The sequence below is a fragment of the Sphaerodactylus townsendi genome, linkage group LG13 (assembly GCF_021028975.2).
Source record: "Sphaerodactylus townsendi isolate TG3544 linkage group LG13, MPM_Stown_v2.3, whole genome shotgun sequence".
Taxonomy (NCBI): domain Eukaryota; kingdom Metazoa; phylum Chordata; class Lepidosauria; order Squamata; family Sphaerodactylidae; genus Sphaerodactylus; species Sphaerodactylus townsendi.
The window spans coordinates 34,020,996-34,041,815 of record NC_059437.1 but is presented as its reverse complement, the minus strand read 5'-3'; the positions used below and the strand labels follow the sequence as shown (position 1 = coordinate 34,041,815).

Genomic DNA, 20,820 nt, shown 5'->3' with positions numbered 1-20,820 from the left:
AAGCAATGGTGTCACAATGAAGGTGTCCTTGGCAAATTAAGAAGCTTCTGCAGTTTATCAAGTGCTGTTCTGATTGCACAGGTAGAGATGGTTCAACAATCAGAAGTTTGCACAGCTAGTTTCACTGAGAATATAACAATATAATCGGAAGAAAAAGTTGGAGAGAGGTCATCAATGTAATACTTCTTTGCTCCTTCTCAGTTCCAATTAATTAACAGGAATTGGTCAAAGGAATTGAGCATCTGTGTTCAATCCTTATGGCATTAAAGCCCTAAAGATATTTGATCACTGAACTTCAGGGATCTGGAATGCATAAAAATCAGATTCATCAATGGAACAGTAAAATAAGTAGATTGATGCTCTCAGAATTTCTGTGGTACTCATAGCTCGAAATTCTATGAGTTGATCTGAGATGGTAACCATCACCCTCTTTCAGAACAAAGCATGAGGTCTGGAAGAGCTGTTCAATCTGGCCAGTTTACTAAACTTTGACTCCCAAATTAAGCAAACTCAAAATAAAACACGGTTTTATATTTAGAAAAAAAGGTTTAAAAACGGGAACAAAGCTGATGAGAGCAAGAAATGTCCCCTGAATTGTTGCTTCTGCAGGAGACAGAAGAGAACCAAGCAAAAAGGTGCTTTTCCTTCTGTTTGAGATGTACGCAGGAATTTGAAAATGTACTGTTTAAGTGAGGGACGGAAACATTCGAACCCTGCTGAGAGACTTGAAATGTTCCTGAAGATGGAAGAAGCCATAAACAATGAAGAAGAAACTGAATGGTCTTCAAGATCAGTCTTTAGAGTCATCCTTCAAAACTCCTTTAGCAGACCTAGCAACTATGGGATTCAAACAAAAATTAGAACCAACTATTTCTTTTTTTTCTCTTCATAGAATTTCAAGCTGCAAACAGCTGTTGAATTGTGACACTATCAATGGAAGCCAAACTGAGCTGCCCCTAATCCCCATTTTGATCTGCAGGACAAACACTATATCTGAGACTCGAACATTATGTATGTTTTTCCCACACTAACATGTTGCTCAACTTAATTTGAATAATCCAGAAAGGAGAGATGCTAGACAGGAACAACTTACGATGAATTCTCGTTCAATAATAGAAGACGATGACAGAGTTGGGTAGAAGAGCTGGTAAGCTTGGCCTCCAAGCCCCACAACTCAGCTTCCCTCCCTTGTCTCAAATCTTCCCTCTTATTTTCCAGAAAGATTTTTATTTCTCCAGTATCTATACCTGGTGACCACTATTGTTAGGATTTTAACTGTTTTTGTACAATGAACAGAAAAGTGGAACTCTGGCAATGAAGTTCTCTGAGGGTAAAGCATCAGGTAAGACTTTGTCCAGTTTAGAAGGCAAGCCTTTGAGACAGAAATACATACTGGACCATTAGGTATTATCAACGGTCTCAAGAAAGTAACACCTGTAAAGGAAAGGGCTTAAGGACAGGAAAGGGTTTAAGGACAGGCCACGAGACACTAAAATCAGGATGCTTGCAATTCAGATGAAAACCAACAAAACACTTCCTAGGCTCTCACTTTCCCTGGTCGGGGGTCCTCTGGAGCATAGATGAGACTTTCAGCAGGGTGCCATAATCCTTGAGCTGGGATAGCACATTCAGCAGAAGGACGATGGAGCGGTTCATGTGAGAGGCAAAACTACCAGGGCGGTCGATTTCATCCACGGGGATGCGCCAAATTCCCTGCACAGAAACCAGAATGAAGAAACCATCTTCAAAAGAAAGAACAGATATTTGAACAACAGGTAGGGACAAAATCTCTTTCTTGCCCACAGTTTCAACCAGTAAAATGTGACAGGAATTAATATATTTATTACATCTATGTTGAAGCCAACTGCTTCACTTTAATCAAGCAAAAAGAGCATTGTCTGGACAGAAATCACATTCCCTATCTTAACACTAAATATAACAGTCTAAGGACAAGAGGGGCTTTTCCATCTGTAAAGCAGTTACAACAGTTTTGACATGCCAGCAATACAGTATACCAACGAAGAGAAGGTACTACTGCAGTGAGGAGCCAAGCTTCTTTGGCCTTCCTTTCTCAAAAATAACACTTTGAAGCAATGTGCACTGTCAGATAAATTATTCAAAGAACTAAATCAATAAAAGAAAACACAACACTCAGAAAGACATTGTCAGAGATGGGGTCTGCAAATTTCACCTCTTATTTATTATAATAATATTTGTGTTTGTTTTTCTCCTTATAAATATCTGCTACATGGCTCACAAGAGACAGCTTTAGATAAGAGTCAGACAAAAAGAAATATAAGAATAACAGCAAAACCAGAATGAAAACTGCAAATGAAAGCTATTTTTTTAAAATGGGAAATTCTTAAAACCTTCAAGGCCTGTAAAAAGCTAACATAAAATCACTGAAACAATGATAGGGCAAAAGCAGGACAAGTGATAACTTCACAAGGAAGAGGATTTAAAAGCCCCAGGCAGATGATATCATTTCTTCTACTGGCAGCTAAAAGCTTGCAAATGGCACCAAGCAATGCTCTGAGGGAATGAAGTTCCAGTATAGGGGTGCCAGGACTGAAAAATTCTTACCCCAGGGCTCCATTACCCAGCTCTTGTAAGTAGGGACACACAGAACATGGCTTCTGATGAGTATGAGATGAAGCAATCTTTCAGGTAACCTGGTTCCAGATAAAAGAAGTGCTTCATAGGTTAATAATTAACTCTCTAAATTGTTCCCAGAATCACACCGGGAGCCTGTGCAGACTTTTTAAAACTGGTGAAATATGGTCCGTGTAACTTGCAGTTATTAGCAACCTCACTACCACATCATGGGTTGGCTGAAGCTTCCAAATAAGTCTTCAAAGACAACCCCATGTATAGTGAATTGTAGTAGCAAAACCATAGCTAAATCAGAGCATGGTTAGCTGAGGCCAAATAATTTCTCTCAAGAAAGGACCACAGCTTGCAAAACTACAAAAAGGTGGTTAAAAGGCACTATATGCTGCAGTGGTGGCCAGCACTTTCATCTGTAAGCCCAGCTCTAAAAGCACCTTCAAGCTGCACATGTGCTCCATAAAGGGAAGGCACAACTCTAACCACAAAGACAATAACCTCGCAAACTTCAGTTGACCTCAGTCAACAGCACTTCAGCCTCATCTGTACATAGTTCAGCAGTTCTAAGTGTCAGTTATGTCAGAAGGACTATCCAACAGATGATTCACGGCTCTTATGTATTCATGTTCTACAAAACACCTATTCTCTCAGCTGACAAAATGGCAGGGTGGGCAGATTTTTCCACAACAAAATACTATAAATTTCTTCAAACAATATTACCTTGACATCACCTGTACACCTACTGGAACGATACACATCTCCTGGTCCCTTGTCCATATGGAAGTGCTATAAATAGTATCAGGAGTGCTTCTAACACCACCCAAAAACTTGTTTTTAAAGAGCAAAACTGAACAGACACACACACCCCCACCACCAAAATATTGGTATCTTGGGGGAGGGGTTATCCTGGGAAAAAAATGGTGGCAACTTAAGGCAGCTGAAAAGTGTTTAGCAATATTTGAATGTGTCTCTCTCTCAAGTATTGGGTATACTTCCAATTTTTCTTATAGAAAATTAAAACATGTATGGCTTTCAGTTCTGTTTTTATATGCCAAACAGTGCAGTTTTCTATATTAAATTATAAATGATACATGTTATTGGTTGTAGTGGGTTTTCCGGGCTGTGTGGCCATGATCTGGTAGATCTTGTAGACCATGACCAAACAGCCTGGAAAACCCACCACAACCAGTTGAATCCAGCCGTGAAAGCCTTCGACAATATATTGATACATTTCATGTTATTAAATCAAGAAAAGTTTAGTTTTAATAAGAAAGCAAATACAATATATATTTCAAGTTCCTGCAAATTTCCATTTTTTCAAAAGAGGAGTCCCCAAAAGTTCAAGAAATTTTACATCTCTGCTCAAAACAAATAAAGGATAATAAAATACTAAAACCTCACCCCCAATGTGAAGATACAAAAGTAGCAATTAAGACCAAAACCCGACATTTTTTTGAAAAAAAATCAACCAAGATAAAGACAGCAGAACAATAAAAGTTAGCAAACATAACAAAAGAACAAGGTAGCTTTCTTACAACCATGATATAAATAACCAATAAGATACAAGCATGTGCAACAAAACAACAACTTAAAAAAAAGTCCAAGCAAACAACTTGGTTGCCACTCAGTACCGAAAACTCAATAGTCATGGCGCCAGGCCATAAGTTGGGGAGGGGGGCTATCCTACAACTGAGGTGCCATGAGTAAAGAGGCCCTGCTTTTTACAAGGGTTTCCCTTACATTTGTTATAGCTGGCAGTTGAAGCAGAGCTTGTGATAGAGACCTTAGATGATGAGAAGGAATATATGGAAGAAGGTCTTTCTTCAATTTCCTGAGCCCAAGCTATTTAAAGCTTTAGAGGTCAAAACCAGCAGCATGGGTTAGACCCCAAAAACAAATTGGCAGCCCTGCACAGAGGGGCAGGTTTTTTTCTTTAAAAATCCCTTGTCTAAGGACTGCAGCTGCTGGCCATCTGCTGCTGTTACTGTTTAACATTGATTTAGGGCTAAATTAAACATGACATGTAGTTGAATGCTCCTTTTTTGTAGCTTGAATGAAAATTAGTTTGAGTAGCTGCAACTGGAAGCATAAAAGTGGCAGAGGAGGGTCTTCTATAAGGTTCTGGTGGGTTTTCTGGGCTGTGTGGCCGTGGTCTGGTAGATCTTGTTCCTTTTGCCTGCATCTGTGGCTGGCATCTTCAGAGATGCATCACAGAGAGAAGCCTGTTACACACTGTATCTGTGCATTTTTTTCTGCCTAAGTGTAGTATCTTACATTTATCTCTGCTGAAATTCATTTTGTTAGTTTTGGCCCAGTTCTCTAATCTGTCCAGATCTTTTTTTGAATTCTGACCCTGTCCTCTAGAGTATTAGCTATCAAACCAAGCCTGAATTCTCCCTAGAAATTAAAATGATTAAACTAAGGCTACTGTACTTGTGATCACCTCATAAGAAGACCCACAGGAAAAGACCGTAATGCTAGGAACAGTTGAAGGCAGTAGGAAAAGAGAAAGACCCAGCATGAGATGAGTTGACTCAGTTTGTAAGACCTGAGCAAGGCTGTCAATGATAGGATGTTTTTAGGATAGGAGGTCATTCACTCATAGGGTCATATAACACACACAAAGAACTATCTTCCTGTTCCAGCTCAAGTGTAGGCATAAGGCGACTTCACAGCGGGTAGTGGAGCTGGTACTCCCTGGGCACATGAACACATAACACAGACCTCCAAGAAACAAGCTTCTTGAATTGGTGTCATTTCAGGGACAATCCTGGACACACAAACAAGACACACATGGAACTGCCTGCCAAACAGCCCTGAATATGTACACAAACTCTTGCCTTAATTGATATAAATGAAGTTTTATTTGGCCAGACTGGGAAGAGTAGCAATTCATTCTTGCACAACGTTAGACCCATCAAGCAGTATATAGCACAGCTAACTAGACTTTTGTTAAATGTTTTGATTTTGCTGCAAAAACATGGATGCAGGGATTCAGCAACAGGCAGGCTAATGGGCTATGCTCAGCTGGCAAGCCGCAATTAGTTCGGGCCAGCACTTTCACCATCCAAGCTATCAAGAAGTCCTTTACATCAGCTGCAAGCTAGAAGGATCAAACACTAAGTGCTTGTACCTTAACTGCACGAAGAGACTGAGCTGATTTACCATCACATAAACACATAAACATAAAGTTTCATCAGTTTCACGAATGAAAAGAGGTGACAAATGGATAAACTAACAAAAACAATCAGGACACATAAAATCCATCTCAAAATATACTGGAGAATTAATAACTATAAAAGCAAAAAACAATGTTATCACAGCACAAATAGAAACACAAACTGCATAGTTATCAACATACAATAAATGAGTATACAAGATCGCACTGAAAAAAATGCCAAATGCAGCAAATATGTCAAGATCAACACTGAATGCAAAGATACTCTAACTTCTACCACTGCAGACATTACTTATTAAAATAAATCTCTTACACATAACTTCTGTCAGAAGCCCAGACCAATCTGTTTCAGATTATCTTTTCTCATAGGAATTATATCACGAGGAAAAAAAACAGAGAGAGAAACTGCCTGGGGTTTTTTTTACATATAATACTGGGCACAGCTAGAGTAACAGGAAGACTGACAAAAGGTCCAGTAATAAGTTACACATCTGGAAGCATATTTTTTTACAGCACAATCCACAGTCTGAGGCAGCCAGGGATGGCCTTGCCCTGCTGCCTCCAGAGGGCCTTGCAGCGAAACTGGGAAGGAGAAAATACAAAAGAAACCCCCTCATTGTCAGAAAGCCCTCCTTGGGTTCAACGGAACTATACCACCCAAAAGGGTGGCATAAGTCTAAGCCCTGGGCTCAGCCTGCCTGCCCCAACCCAGGGTGAGAGCCACGTAATGTCAGCTCCACCTCCAGGAACACCTCTGGCATGCCTCCATAGGTGATGGGGCAGTGGTGTTACAGGAGTACTGACCTGGTGCCCAGTGTTGCATCTGGGCCTCCCAGGGGGTCACAGTGGCCATCCACCAGTTTGTTTGCCTCTCCATGGAGTAAGTACCGGGGGGGGGGGGGGGGGGAATCTGAGGGGGGATATGATTGAAGTCTATAAAATTATGCATGGGGTAGAAAATGTTGACAGAAAGAAATTTTTCTCTTTCTCACAATACTAGAACCAGGGGGCATTCATTGAAAATGCTGGGGGGAAGAATTAGGACTAATAAAAGGAAACACTTCTTCACGCAACGTGTGATTGGTATTTGGAACATGCTGCCACAGGAGGTGGTGATGGCCACTAACCTGGATAGCTTTAAAAAGGTCTTGGACAGATTTATGGAGGAGAAGTTGATCTATGGCTACCAATCTTGATCCTCCTTGATCTCAGATTGCAGACCAGGTGCTCAGGAGCAGACCAGGTGCTCAGGAGCAGGAGCAGCAGAAGGCCATTGCTTTCACATCCTGCATGTGAGCTCCCAAAGGCACCTGGTGGGCCACTGCGAGAAGCAGAATGCTGGACTAGATAGACTCTGGTCTGATCCAGCAGGCTAGTTCTTATGTTCTTAATAGAGAGAAGTGTGAATCCTATTTAATTAGTATTAACAATTTAGAATTAATTGAATTATAATTTCAAAATTGTAACTAGGGAGAAAGTAGTAATTTTTAAACTGTGTTTACATTTGGTGCAGAAGAAATTGGGAGCTCTTCCTTTCCCTCTTATAATATAGTTTTTGCATATGAATTCTTAGTTCTGTCTGTCTTTTCAAGAGTTCTAATACAATAATGTAGTTTTTAAAAGGGAGAAAAAAAGAACTGTGGTAGAATCTGATTCAGTCACAGAATTAGCATCTCTGATGGGTTAGTCGCAACGATAAACACTATTCTTCACCTCATGAAATTAATCCTTGGGAGAAAACTTGTAAAAGCTTCATCAGGGATCAAAACAACAACAACAACAACAACAACAACAACAACAACAACAACAACAACAACAACAACAACAACAAAACAACCATCAAGATTCTATTTTCACACACAAACCAATTGGCTATGCTGGCAGGGGCTGATGGGAATTGTAGTCCATAACATCTGGAGTGCCAAAGGGTCGCCACCAGTTTAAGCTGTGTTAAGAGGTTGTGTCTCCTGCACAGTTGAAATAGATCGAATGGGTAAAAGAGGAAGGGATTTCCCCACCCACCCACCCATACCTTTCCAGGCCTCTTCACTTTAATGGGATCAGAGCACACTGCATCCTGACTGGCCTGAGAGACACAGGAGCCATGCTGGATCAGACCACTGGTCCATTAGGCCACCACACTATTTTCACACACCAGCCAACTACTTTCCCTGGAGAGCCAACAAACACGGTATTTTTAAAAATGTATTATTCATTTAAGAGGGGCTTAATATGAGAAAATGGGTAGATAAAGTTTTTTTGTAGCATCATCCATTTTTTTCCATGGGGAAAAAGATAATTTGCTCTCTCCTTGTTTTCCCATTTAATTTTCCCATTATAAGGATTAAACAAAACTGTCTGTCCATCTGGATTCACTGAGTAGCAATTTACTTAAAATGTAACTATTGCATTTGCACTGGCATATTGTTGAACAACTTTATATGCATGTTGCTTTGTTGCTCTTGAGTTTGGGGCATTTAAATTTCCAATGTAAATCTCTATACTGTTTGCTGAATATTGTCAGTTGCATCTTTTTAGTGAAGTTGTGATAATACAACGCTGCTACTCTGTCATTACAATTACTAGTTCCCAACACATGTTTCTGAGGACTTCTTAGGTCTCCAAATCATATACAACACATGAATTGAGAGGTAGAGCAAGTTTGGTAAGGGTGGCTCAGCTACAACTAGTGAGGATAGTGTATGCCTAGGCTGTATGGTCCTGTGGGCCCAAATATTCTCCCATAGCTCTGCACCTGGGATCTCTGCTGTCTTCTGGCTTTTCTTTACTGTGCCTGTCCCAACCCAATCCAGAGAGAGTACTGCTGTCCCCTCTCCAGAGGGCTACTTGTGGCATGGGAAGAACAAAACAAAACAAAACCCAGAACTGCTGGCAGGGATCCCCCATAGGGGATAACAGAGATACACCACAAAAAAATGTGGCATATCTCTGATGCCAGCACATGAAAGCTGAGCAGGCAGTGGAAGTTGACGAAGGTTGGCTCCACCTCCTGGCCACGCCAGCACAGCTTTTTGCACTGGTGGCTTCTGAGCTGGGTGCTACACAGCCGCACAGGGGCCAGGTAAGTTGACCCTCTGCTGATGCTTTTTTCCCCTGCGCTGGCAGGGTGGGCACCTATGCTGGCGCAGGGCTGTGATGGCTCCACAGAGGGGTCTGCCCCACCCCCTGGACTGGGCTACTTTCAAGTTCCTGACCCAATAAATTGGTCAGCCTTTAAAGTGCCACAGGGGTTGGTACTTTTTTTTGCTGCAAAATAGCATGTTCCTTTAATATGTTGCTCAGCATAAGATATATCAGTATTTCATTTTTAAGTAATAAAGAAGCCATATTTAGTTCCCTCTTTAAATCATTCATGAGAGATAATTTAATGGAAAAGCTTGTATTTGCATTGTGAAGGTTGTGGTATTTAATGGATGCAGCATGGATTTCTCCTGGCACCACTGGTAAGAATGTCAAGCTGGGTGCAATTTTTCTGTTTCCTAGGTGTTCGCAAAAATTGACAAGGCTACATCTGATAGCTCACACATCACATCTACTTTCTGCACAGTCTAAACCTAACTGGAGTGTGTGCTGTTTTTTTCTTTATAATTAAAGTGCCTTGGGAGGATTGTTGCTTTCTATAAGGGTATAGATTCTATAAGGGTATAGATATGTCACAAGCAATCTCATATCTCTGGATAGTGATGTCATGAACCACTTTCCCACAGTAGATTCAAGACTAGAAACACCGCTTAAGAGCTTAAAGCACAGTTTAAATGTGCCTCCAATTTCAACAAAAAAGTATTTACAACTACAGATTCATCTCTCAAACATGACCCAAACTGACAGCTATTTTCTAATTAACTGCTATTTCAGTGATAGTGAACCTTTTCAAGACTGAGTGTCCAAACTGCAACCCAAAACCCACTTGTTTATCACTAAGTGCCAACACAGCAATTTAACCTGAATACTGAGGTTTTAGTTTAGAAAAAAATGGTTGGCTCTGCTCTGCACCTCTCTAGAATCTCCGTCTCCTCTGCGTCTGCCCCCACTTTGGGCAGCAGCTACCTGGAACACAGGCACCAAGCCCGCCAGTCGAGTCCTCCCTGGTCACCGTGGTGCACGCACGTTGTGCCAAGACAAGCCTAGATGTGTGTGTGTGTGTGGATTTTCTGCCCCCCTCCCCCCATTATGAACTCTGTGCGTGCAGGCCCACAGAGAGGGCTCTGAGTGCCACCTCTGGCACCTGTGCCATAGGTTCGCCACCACTGTGCTATTTGTTGTATTGCATGAAGCATAATTCACAAGATTCCTGGGGGAATGCAACGTTTTGGAAGGAATGTGATGAACATACACAGACTTCTGGTTACAAGTTCTATTCTTCATACAGATGTCCATGTCCATTCAACCAACTGAAAAAAAGTTACTGTACATGGAGGAAAATCCTACTTCGCCCTGCTCTTGAAGCAGTGGGTCACTTAATTCCTTCAACGGGAGAGGACCCTTCATAGCTATGGGAAAACCAATGCTAGAATACTGGCAGGGTGGGTGAAAAATCTACCTCCCATCACTGCCAGGGTCAAGGTCAAGTTTGATGTTCCAGAGTTCTGATGCACTACACAAACTAGACAGCCTTTTAATAGAGACCCCACAGGAGACATAAAGGATTTCTATACAAACAGACTGTATTTCCCTCCTCTCCACCAGACACATCTTCAGTAGACCTGACTTGCTGAATCTTCTCCCCACTATAATAGTGACTTTTTTACTGGTAGTTTCAGGTTGCAAGCCTAAACTGTCCCATTAGATTCTGAAGGCTTACTTTTATGTATTTAAAAACAGGCAAATAAACTACAAAATTAAACATATATCCATTACAGTCAAAGACAAAAAGAGAATAAAATAGCTGTGTAACCACAAACTTTAACAGAAGGATTCTTATTGTCAAAGCAGGTCCAGCAAAATAGCCAGGCTGCTAAGCCCTCATGAATTACCAACAAGCTTCTTTCAGTTGCACATTTAAGCTAGTACACAGCACCAATATAAAGTAATGGAGTAGAGTACCAGATTAGGGTGAAAGAGACATGGGTTCAAATTCATGCCTTCTATGATGCTTGCTGGATTACTTTGGGCAAGACATACTGACGCCCTTTCACTATGTGATAATTAAGTCAATTTTAGAAGTTTTTTAAAAAAACATTTAGAGGCCACTCATAAACTGAGGTCTTAAACTGGAGCTTACTTTGCATGTGGATAAATCCAGCAGACTTTGGGTTAGTCACCTTCATCCTATTTCATAGGATTATTGTGAAGATAACATGGAGGAAAAAATATGTACATCCTTCTTAGCTCTCTGGGAAATGGCTGTAATAAAAATACAATCAATGACTGAAATTAATCCTGCCCAGAGGAGCAAGGAGGACTAGGTTTGGCTTTTCCTGTCACAGGAACCCTTTTGTCCAGTGATTCCCAAAGGTAACGCAGAACAAACTTAAACACTGCTGCTCTGTGGCAACAAGAAGCTACCTGGGCTATCACAATAACAAATGCCAATAAGAGTTATAGGTGGCTTTTACTTTTGGATTTCACTTCTGTTTAGCTACATCAAAACCCAACGATCTACCGAGAGAAGAAAGGCTTTTTAAAAACATCGCAAATTAAAATGCTCCTGTACTACACTACAGCTGTTGTGAGAGAGCCTTGCAGGTCGTACACAGAAGAGTAAAAGGGCCTTTTGTTTTGTTTTCGGAAAAGCCCCTGTCGTGTCAGCGGAGCGGGGGCTGATTGCCTAGCAACTCGGGCAGGTTCCCTTCCTCCACGTTCACTCTTGGCCCCCTCACGGCCGCCACTCCAGCTCTGCAAGCCCTCACTTGAGCGTGGGTGGGTGGGTGGGTGGGTGGGCGGGCGGGGGGGGGGGAGGCCGCTTTGGGGTGGCCTGGAAGCACCGCCCCCGCCTGGACCACACGACAGGGGGGGGGGCTTCTCCACCAGCTGGGCCTGCGCGTGGAGTCTGGGGGCTAGGAAAGGTAGCCCCGTCGCGGCGGAGGCTGAAGAGCTCCTCGGGGCTCCCGCCTTTCTTAGCCGGCGGCGAGGAAAGGCGGGAAGCAGGCGCCGCCCGCCTTGCGGCCAAACAGGGACAGCCGCCACCGAACCGCCCGCACTCGCTCACCATCGCCTGTCCGTCGCCGCCGCCGCCATCTGCGTCCCCCCCGTGATGTCCCCGCGGCGACGGCAGGGGGAGCGGAGGGGGAGGCGGCGGCGCGCAGGGGTGATCCCAGCCGCCAGGCCGGCCACCGCCATCGCCGCCGGGACGCCTCCGCTCTCTTCTCGGCGGGCAAGGCGGCGCCCGTCACGTGGCTCGCCGCTGCCGCCCCCGCGATTGCAGCAGCACCAGCAGCATCCGACAGCCCCCGCCGCGGATGCAGGCGGGTGCCGCGGGGCCGCCAGGCTCACCGGGCCTCCGCTCCGCAACGTTGCCTGCGAAGCAAGCCTTCCCGCCAATTTCGGTGGCTCTGGCGCTCAGAGCCCACCACGGGCGGCGAGGGCGAGCCCCTCAGCCCGACCGCAAAAAAAGCTGCCGACAAGGAGGACAGGACGTCTGTTTCGCTGCAAACGGCATTCCGGAGCCCGGGCAGACAGCGACACTGGCCTGGCAAAGTCATGCCGCTCCCATGTTAAGTTCCCCCTGAGCTCTGGTGTTTTTAGCAGCGCTGTGCAGTTCACAGCAGCCCCTAGTTTGCAGGGAGATGTCCCAGGTACCTACGCTGCACTTTTCCCTGCAGAAGCCAAATAGTTATCCTGACCCCTCAGGAGCAGTTGCTTTTATGAAAGTCAGTGGCACTTTTGAAAGGCCACAAGCGACTAGTTGTTTTTGGATAACTTTACTAACTCTAAAAAGAATTTTAAAAATAAGTACTCTTCGTAGTAATGCTGCTTTCTGATCTGTTAATTCATGATGGCTGTGTCCAGCAACAAAAAAGAAAGGCTGTGCCAACTGTAAAATGCCAAAGATTTTTGTATACTTGAAAGGCTCCCCAGACACACAAAATATAAGCATAGTTTTAGCAGGCATGGAATGTAAAGGGGAGGAGGGGGGGGGGAAATACCAAAAATGGCCAGTTCAAGCTTCTAACAAGCCAAAGTGCTGCCTTATTCTGGTTAAAGATGTATAGCTTTTCCCCCATAATACTGAAACTTAATGTTGAATATTAGCAGGAATGCAATTATATAGGGCCACCTGCAGCCAAACTAGGAATATTGGCATACTGAGGGGAATCCTAAACCACTACAAGCTTATAGTGTTACTAAGAGGGAAATTAAATTTGGGGGAAATAGCACTTAAAGCACTTCTCTCATTCTAGTTGTCCCCACCTCCACAATGCTATAAACACTGAAAAGCTGCAATGACTTTGAAAATCAGAAGCAATACTTTCCTTTTGGTCTAATTAAATCAATCTCCCATCACCCAAGAACTCTGTGATGTGAATTCTTCAATATCACCTCTCCCCCCTATCCTCTCACAAAACAGGAAGATTTTTTTTTTAAAAGACATCCCTCCACAAAGAAAGACCTGCCTAAGACTGCATGAATACAAAGATCAGTTGAGCAGAAAGGATGATGGAGGCCCATTCAAGTTCCAAAGCATTCATAATATACCATCAATTTATTAAGAACATAATTCAGCAGTTCTCCCCCTTCTTGTGCTGCCATAGCAGGCATACAAGGTGTCTATGCTTTACTATAGCTTCCGTTTGCTAGAAAAATGGAGACAAACAAGCTTAGTAATGCAATCATAAAACATTCCTGGGTAACAGGAAGAAGGTTAAATCACTCATTCTGCGTGCTGTACTCAAAAGCCGCTCACAACAGTATTTCTAAACATGATACTCACTACTCTCAGCATAATAAACAGGTCTACGATGCCACAGCAGGTTTCTCTCTTTTGAAAGCACATACTCAGGATAGCCACCTACAGGTTTTCAAGGAAACCATATATGCAGATTCCTTTTCTGAGAATTAAAGAGGAGGTGGTTTTACAGAGCTGGAAGAAATCTGTGGCAGGGTTTAGCTTGAAGGCCCCAAAGTACAACAGGCTCTGCGCTACAGAACACAATACCCTGGGGATTCACAATCTTGCACTACAGTTGAGCAGTAGGCCAAAGCTACAGTGAGCCTATTTTATTTGATGTGCTGTTTCTCATAAACATTTTACAATACATTGCACAAGGAGTATGCATGATTTCATGTCTTGAAGTGCAGCTTGTTCAGACGGCTCTGTTATCCCTCGGCTGTCACAATGACTACCAGTTTGTGTAAAATCAGATCAGCTATAAGTGAAACAGCTATGCAGTCTTCATTTGGAGGACAACTTAACCATGCTTCATAGTGGAAGTAATCTATTTTATCCTCTGTTGCCTCAGGATAGGGATGCAGAAAACATGACCCAGTAATTTTGGTGAAGTTAAGCAAGAGTACATTTAACAATTAGCCACAGAACCTCTGTACTGAGAAGCAGAGATTGCAGCTAACTATCACCTTCACACCCTGCTTCTGAATTTTCCAGGGATCATCCTGCTAATCATTGCAGCTAATGTATGCTGAAAAAGACAGCAGGGATCACCATCAGCGTACCTGGATGGGACGACAGGGCCCAGTGTAACTGACCCCACCATGTGCATTCCTCCCCCCATCCACTCTGAAGTGCTCTGCCTCCAGTTGCATGCACTGCCTACCACTGCCAGGGAAGTGTATGCAGGTAAGTGCATAGTAGTGCTCCTGGCAGCCACAGCAGGGGGCATTCCCAGCTGCCCAGCACTTTGGTGTAAAGCATATAAGCAGTGCTGGGGCAAATGAGTAGGAAGGTTGTGAAAGTTAAAGAATGTTTCCTATGCAAGCACCAGGTTATTACTGACCCATTAAGTGATGTCACATCATGATGTTTACTGGTCAGGCTGTTGATGGTTTGCCGTTGCCTTCCTCAGTCATCTACACTTTATGGCTGAATCAACCTTGAATCAGCTACCCAAAATCAACTTCCATCAGGATCAAACTCAGGTCATGAGCAGAGTTTTGACTGCAGTACTGCAGCTTACACTCTGTACCACAAGGCTCTTGGGAAGGCTGAATTGTAGGCAAAAAAGATGGAAGCCCCATTGTCATTTTCTGCCTAAGGTTCAACAAAATCTCAAACCAGCCCTCCAGGCAGAATCCTATAAGATCAAAGGTCCATCCCCTGGTGGCTCCACCAGTACAATTTCAGAGGTCAGACAAACCTACAAGGCCAGCCCACCTCCCGCAGCCACAGAGGGCTGAATCTGAAGACAGGTTTCTGCCCAAGCCCAAGCAGTCTGGCAGTTAATCACCAGGTCCACTACAGGAAGCTCCATCCACTAGTTCAGATTGTACAAGAAGGCAATGCATTTAGGGGTTGCTCTCAACTGTCACCTTGATCTATGGTGGGATTCATGTGAAATTTGATCTGGCAAGAAATTCCCACACTGGTAGCCTTTAAAAGTTAGGTTTGACTGTAGAATGGTTTGAGCACTAGCCAGGGGACTGGATAAAGGTCAGAGCTTTTTGCAAGACTCACTTCCTCCCTCTTGGTGTTCTCAGCACAGTAGGAGAAAGTTCCTCCCCAAAGGATGTAGAGAAGAGGTGGCCATGCCAGCAGGGGCTAATGGGAATTGTAGTCCATGAATATCTGAAACGCCAGAGTTGGCCACCCCTAATGTAGAGCACCCATTCTGCTATATCACAGATACAACTCAACCTTTACTTTTTAAATAGAGAGCCTTTGCTATATTCCCAATCTCATCTTTCAGCAAACTCTTTCTATGAGAAGGAAATGTGTAATCAAGGGTCAGAAAAGACACGTTTCAGATGCAGAATATATAACTTACATTGAAGAAATTGGTCTTGTTCCTCTCATAGAAGAGACCCTGTGCTGGCATGTGCTTCAGCTGCTGCCATGGGATACTGCTGCCTAGTAACACGTCTCGAGCCCACTGAAGATTCTATACAGGGCAAAGTATAATTATGAGCTGGAGAGGGAAGAAATGTTTTGTATGATGGCAGCTTACTCTAGTCTTCTATTTCCTTCAGGACTCTCCTCCATTTGGTATGGCTTTTCACCCTAGTCCTCTAGTGAAACTTTTCTTAATAGGTTCAGTTGTAATACTTGTTGATGTCATTCCTTCTTTAGTGATTAGAATATTTATGAATGTTCTTAAACACACTAGCTCATTCACTGAGTACACTGCAATTAGCCATATTTTAATATTTCATGTCAGCCTGCAAAGAAGATTCCCAACCCAAACTATTACACAGAGAAGGACATTACTAAGGAACGCTGCACCCCTGCCCACCCTTACTTCTGAAATCTTTCTTCAAAATGGCCAGAAGGCAATCAGTATCTGGACCACTGCCTTGCAACAAATAGGGGGGATAAGCAATTACTAACTTATAGCAGCACTTGCATATTCTCTAACATTACATTTTCATGCACACATTTACATAGCAAGGCTGTTATTTATTTAAGAGATTTCTATGATCCTCAAAGTCCTGCTTAAGGCAGTTTACAATTATTACGAAGTTATCAATATTATCAATTCCTAACCATCCTTAACCATGCCCAGCCTTGTCTCAACTCATACTCTGAATTCTTAAAATGTATTTTTCTTTTTATTTCTCCCACAAAAGGGATGAAAGCAACAAGCTATGCCACATCCTCAAGAATAAAATACAAGAATCCCAAAATAAACTTAATCCTCTTGAAATCTGAAAACACAAACTCTAAAAACAAAGCTATGTGAACACAAATAGTGCCTTTCAAACTGTGTATGTGTGGATTTCTAGAAATCACACAAAAAGCACTATATATGGTAGTGACTAGATTTTAGACATGTCTTCTCTTTTTAGCTTCTCTTTTTAGCTTCTAATATTTACTAGAAAGTGAGTTTAGAAGCTTTGCAGGCTGCTTTCTGCTAGGTAGCATAGGACCAAGTTCGCTGCTAAAAAAGTTGCTGGAAAGGGTAACTGCTTCGAAGTGCACACTGCAGCCTATTTCATTCTGTGATGCAGAGGAGTGGCTTCACACCCAAACTGTAAGCAAGTAGATAGCCATGGGATTATACAAAGGTCGGGTTGTTTTTATCTGCCATGTTACTTACCTGGGAGAGAAGGGAGAAAAGAAACCACCAAAAAAGAAACAATCCAGACTTCCCCCATGCCAGAATGGCCCACAATGGCTATGCCACTGACTCCCTCTCCATCCCCAAAATTCTGCTGTTCCCTTCTATGGACATGCCAAGACAATGGAAGGCAATTATACTGTTTTCCATGCACACCAACAAAGCCATTCTCTTACCTTGTGAGTTTTGCTGTACGCATAGAGATAAGCCAACCGGTAGAGGCTTTTATAGTGCTGAGGGAAACGGCTCAGGCACAGATGAAAGGAGGTGATGCACTGCTCTGTCAGGAACTGCCGTTGCTCTTCCAGATCTACTGGAAGACTCTGAGGAAACTGGTCTGCACAAGGATCAGATTGCCTTTTAGAGTCCCACTGGGAAAGCGAGGAGGCTGAGGCTTTGGAGGAGATGCCAGATGGTGACTGAAGATCTAGCTTCTGCTCAGCTGCTTGGCAGAATTCAGGGTTCTCCAAGGGTTCTTCTGTCTTTCCTGGAATTGTCAACATTACACAGTCACAAGTGGCTTGAAATCAATTTCAGTCAGAAGGCACTATCCAAATGATTCCCCGCAATACATTATTTTTTAAAAAAGATGGATGTACATGGAGAAAAGGAAATTAAGCGAAACACACACATTTCCTTGGAATAAATAATCCCTATCCTGCAGCTTTTCTTCTTGTCCCCCTGGCCTCAGCAATCAAGCAAGTGGGGAAGAAAGGAAGGAGGAACAGCATTCTCTCACTCCAATCCAGCAGCCAGACTCTGGCCTCCTGGACCCCCTATTAAATCTAGTTAAAACTTCTGCCATTCCTCTCCTTCAGCAGGAACTCTCCTACTACTGGGGAAGGAAAGTGGTTTTCTTCAGTGGCTTTGCTAAGAAATGATTTCTTCAGTGGCTTTGCTACTAAATGATTTTACATACGAACAGATAGTGTGGGATAATACTCTACTGACCACATACCCTCTGCAGGTCCTAGGATCTCTTTGCCAGGAGCAGCAGTTTCTAAGCAGGAAGAATAAGGCCTCGTCTCTGGAAAAGGTTTCTTAGCACTGTCTTGCGAGCTGGCAGGTTCAGTAAACAGGTCTTGTGTAGAGTTGGAATCTGACAGCACTACTGCAGTGCTATCCTGACTCCGGTCTGCGTGGGGAAAAACAAAGACAAAGAATGGAACGTTCTTTCTGTGCAGTCTTGCCAGGCAGGCCCCAAACTCACCTTCGCTTTGTGACAAGAATTCAATATTTCCTCATCATTCTTGGCGACATAAAACCCCCTCTTACAGTTTCGTGGTCCAAACTCTGCCAGTCTAGGCAGCCAATGTATCCATCTTCTTTGCCAACACTCAGCCTCACCTTGCGGTCACCTTCACTCATTTGGGAGGCAATGTTGCACTTGAGACAGAATTTGTGCAGGGCATCATACAGTTATCTTTAGGCACTCTCAGTAAGCAAAGAAGGGTTATTAGAATAGATACTTTGACAGGGGTAGCAGCTTAGCCTGTCACCTCCAAAGTTCCCTTTCAGCCTACTGTGGGGTTCAAAGTCCCCCTGTTCCACCTGGGGAGGAAAATGCTTAGATCTGCAGCCAGCCCTATCTCCACAGGCAATAGTCTCACAGGTGATAACAGTGGAAAGTGCTATCAAGCCACAGCTGATTTATAGCAACCCTATAGTGTTTCCAAGGCAAGAGACAAACAGGTAGTTTGTCATTGCCCAGCTCTGCATAGCAAACCAGGCTTTCCTTGGAGGTTTCCTATCCAAGTAATAACCAGGGCTGACCCTTCTTAGCTTCCAAGAGCTGATGAGATTGGGCTAGCTGAAGCCATCCAAGTTGGGCTTTCTTAAGGGAGCCAGCTGGAAATCTTGGCCATCTCCACTGCTTATCAGGTATGTAAAAGTACTCAAATACGAAAGTAACACCCTCAAGCCTAACCTGCAGGTATCTATATTTTGCTTCAGAAATGACAATGCATGATCAAGTGTCATGGCTGGGAGAATCCTGGAACTTTTGAAGAGAAAGAGTTTGAAGGAGAAATGGTTCAAGAAAGAAGCAGATAGTAGCCACACTACTCAAGAGTGTTTTTTTTTAAGTTAAGTGTACAAATGCCTCTGTATCCTGTGGACAGGAAGAAGGCAGCTTTTACACCTTTAAAAGAACTGAGTGTAAACGGATGTTTGAACTCATGCAGGATATTTGTTCTTCACCACAGATGCAAGACAGTTGTTTACCAATTAGGAAGAAAGAAAGAAAAAACATTCCTAGCCTGCCTACTAAAGATTCTGTGTTCCTTTTGTTGCTACTGGGAATGCAAAGGCACAAAAATTGGCAATGGAGATTCCACATGTGAGTTTTCTGCCCTCTTTCCTGCCTCTCTCTCTCTTTCTCCTCCTCTCCCCATTGCAGGTATGATCAGCAGTGACTCTGCACTGGCTCTTGGGAGATATCACAGCAGCCATGGCAATTTGCCACCCCGTTTTTTCCATGCATACACTGTAATAGTTCTACTAAAATAGGAAATGGAAATAGATAAACGGCAACAAATGGTTATGGTACTATGAGAAAAAAACTCCATGGTAATGCTAAGGCAGTGAGTAATAAAACCCTCTAGTGGCATGGAAAGAAAAAGGCTTAGAAAATAGAACTGTGAGGAGCTGATGGCAGAAAAATGATGTTGGTGTGAATGAGATCTGTTCAGGACAAGACAATGTGCACCATTCCTTCCAGATTGCATGCTAATGCACTAGGCCCAAGTTCTTTCCAAAAGAAAAATCAGAATAAAGCAGGTTTGGGAAAAAGTATATTGAGGCTGGGAAAAACTTGGAAACAGGATGATTGCAGCCCATTGTGCAAAGGTCCAGTTAAAAACTGTTCTAGTTTGGAACCCAGGGCAGAGAAAAATCTCCACATGGAAGCAAGCTTAGATAAATAAGTTAGTGTGTTTGGTCTAATGACAAATCAGGGACAATTCAATCTACTCAACTAAGAACTTATAAAGAAGCCTTAAGCAAGCCACTATAGCTATAATACAGAAATAATATGGATCTTTCTAACAAGTGCTACTGTAGATGCTGGAATAAGGTCCACAAAGCAGACTTGAGGATGCTATATAATGAGCAATTCCAAATGTTTTGGAAGATGAGATTTTGTTTTCTCTTACTAAATTGAAGATGTACTCTGTAAAGATGGTGCTATTCCAAAAGGCAAAATATGAATTATTATAGATGAGGAACACCTGTAATGAAAATCCTGGCAAACTTATAGAACCACGGATAAATATCAAAGTACTAGAGTAGACCCTAGAGATCAAGAATCATAAATCCATTGCCCAAATTGTGAGACCAGCAGAAAAAGCAATAAAATTATTTTACCAGTGTAGCTTCCAACAGACAATCACACTGGACAGCCATTAAATCACTAGAGGCCCCTGTAAGAACTGAATTCAGCCAGCTGCAATAAAATAGAGATTAACAGTGCAATCCTATGAAGAGCCACTCCAGTCTAAATCATTTATTTCAATAGATTAGAGTAACTCAACATAGGATTGTACTGTAAATCTCCTAGCCAAGTTACAGGCTGCCTCTGAAAAGTAATTCCAAGTAGAAGCTTAACTGGGAGTGTGAGAAGATAACTGTCTGGAAGACACAAATAAGTGTGAGTTGTAAGGAGTGAGAGGAGACCCATGGCTAACTTTACAAGGTCCAAAAGCCCAGCTGCTGCCAATCAGTAACATCAAGAATGAAGTGGCAGAGAAAGAAAGCACAATGACAAGTTCTATAGATATTGGGTGCAGTGTGTAGTTCACTAAAGCCAAAAGGACTAAGAACCTGTGAAGTTCATGCATGGATTCTCTA

The 20,820-nt window shown here is 42.9% G+C and overlaps 1 protein-coding gene across 1 annotated transcript in view; it reads right to left on the bottom strand.

Moving 5' to 3' along the window:
* The window catches only part of CABIN1 (calcineurin binding protein 1), a 70,577-nt gene that overhangs the window by 15,902 nt on the left and 33,855 nt on the right, over positions 1-20,820 (bottom strand). Inside the window, exons 16-19 of the mRNA XM_048513833.1 lie at positions 17,933-18,109; positions 17,151-17,461; positions 15,685-15,798; positions 1,550-1,713 (exon numbers count right to left, since the gene is read on the bottom strand). Coding sequence (XP_048369790.1) covers positions 1,550-1,713; positions 15,685-15,798; positions 17,151-17,461; positions 17,933-18,109 — 766 coding nt within the window. The remainder of the gene's footprint in view (positions 1-1,549; positions 1,714-15,684; positions 15,799-17,150; positions 17,462-17,932; positions 18,110-20,820) is intronic.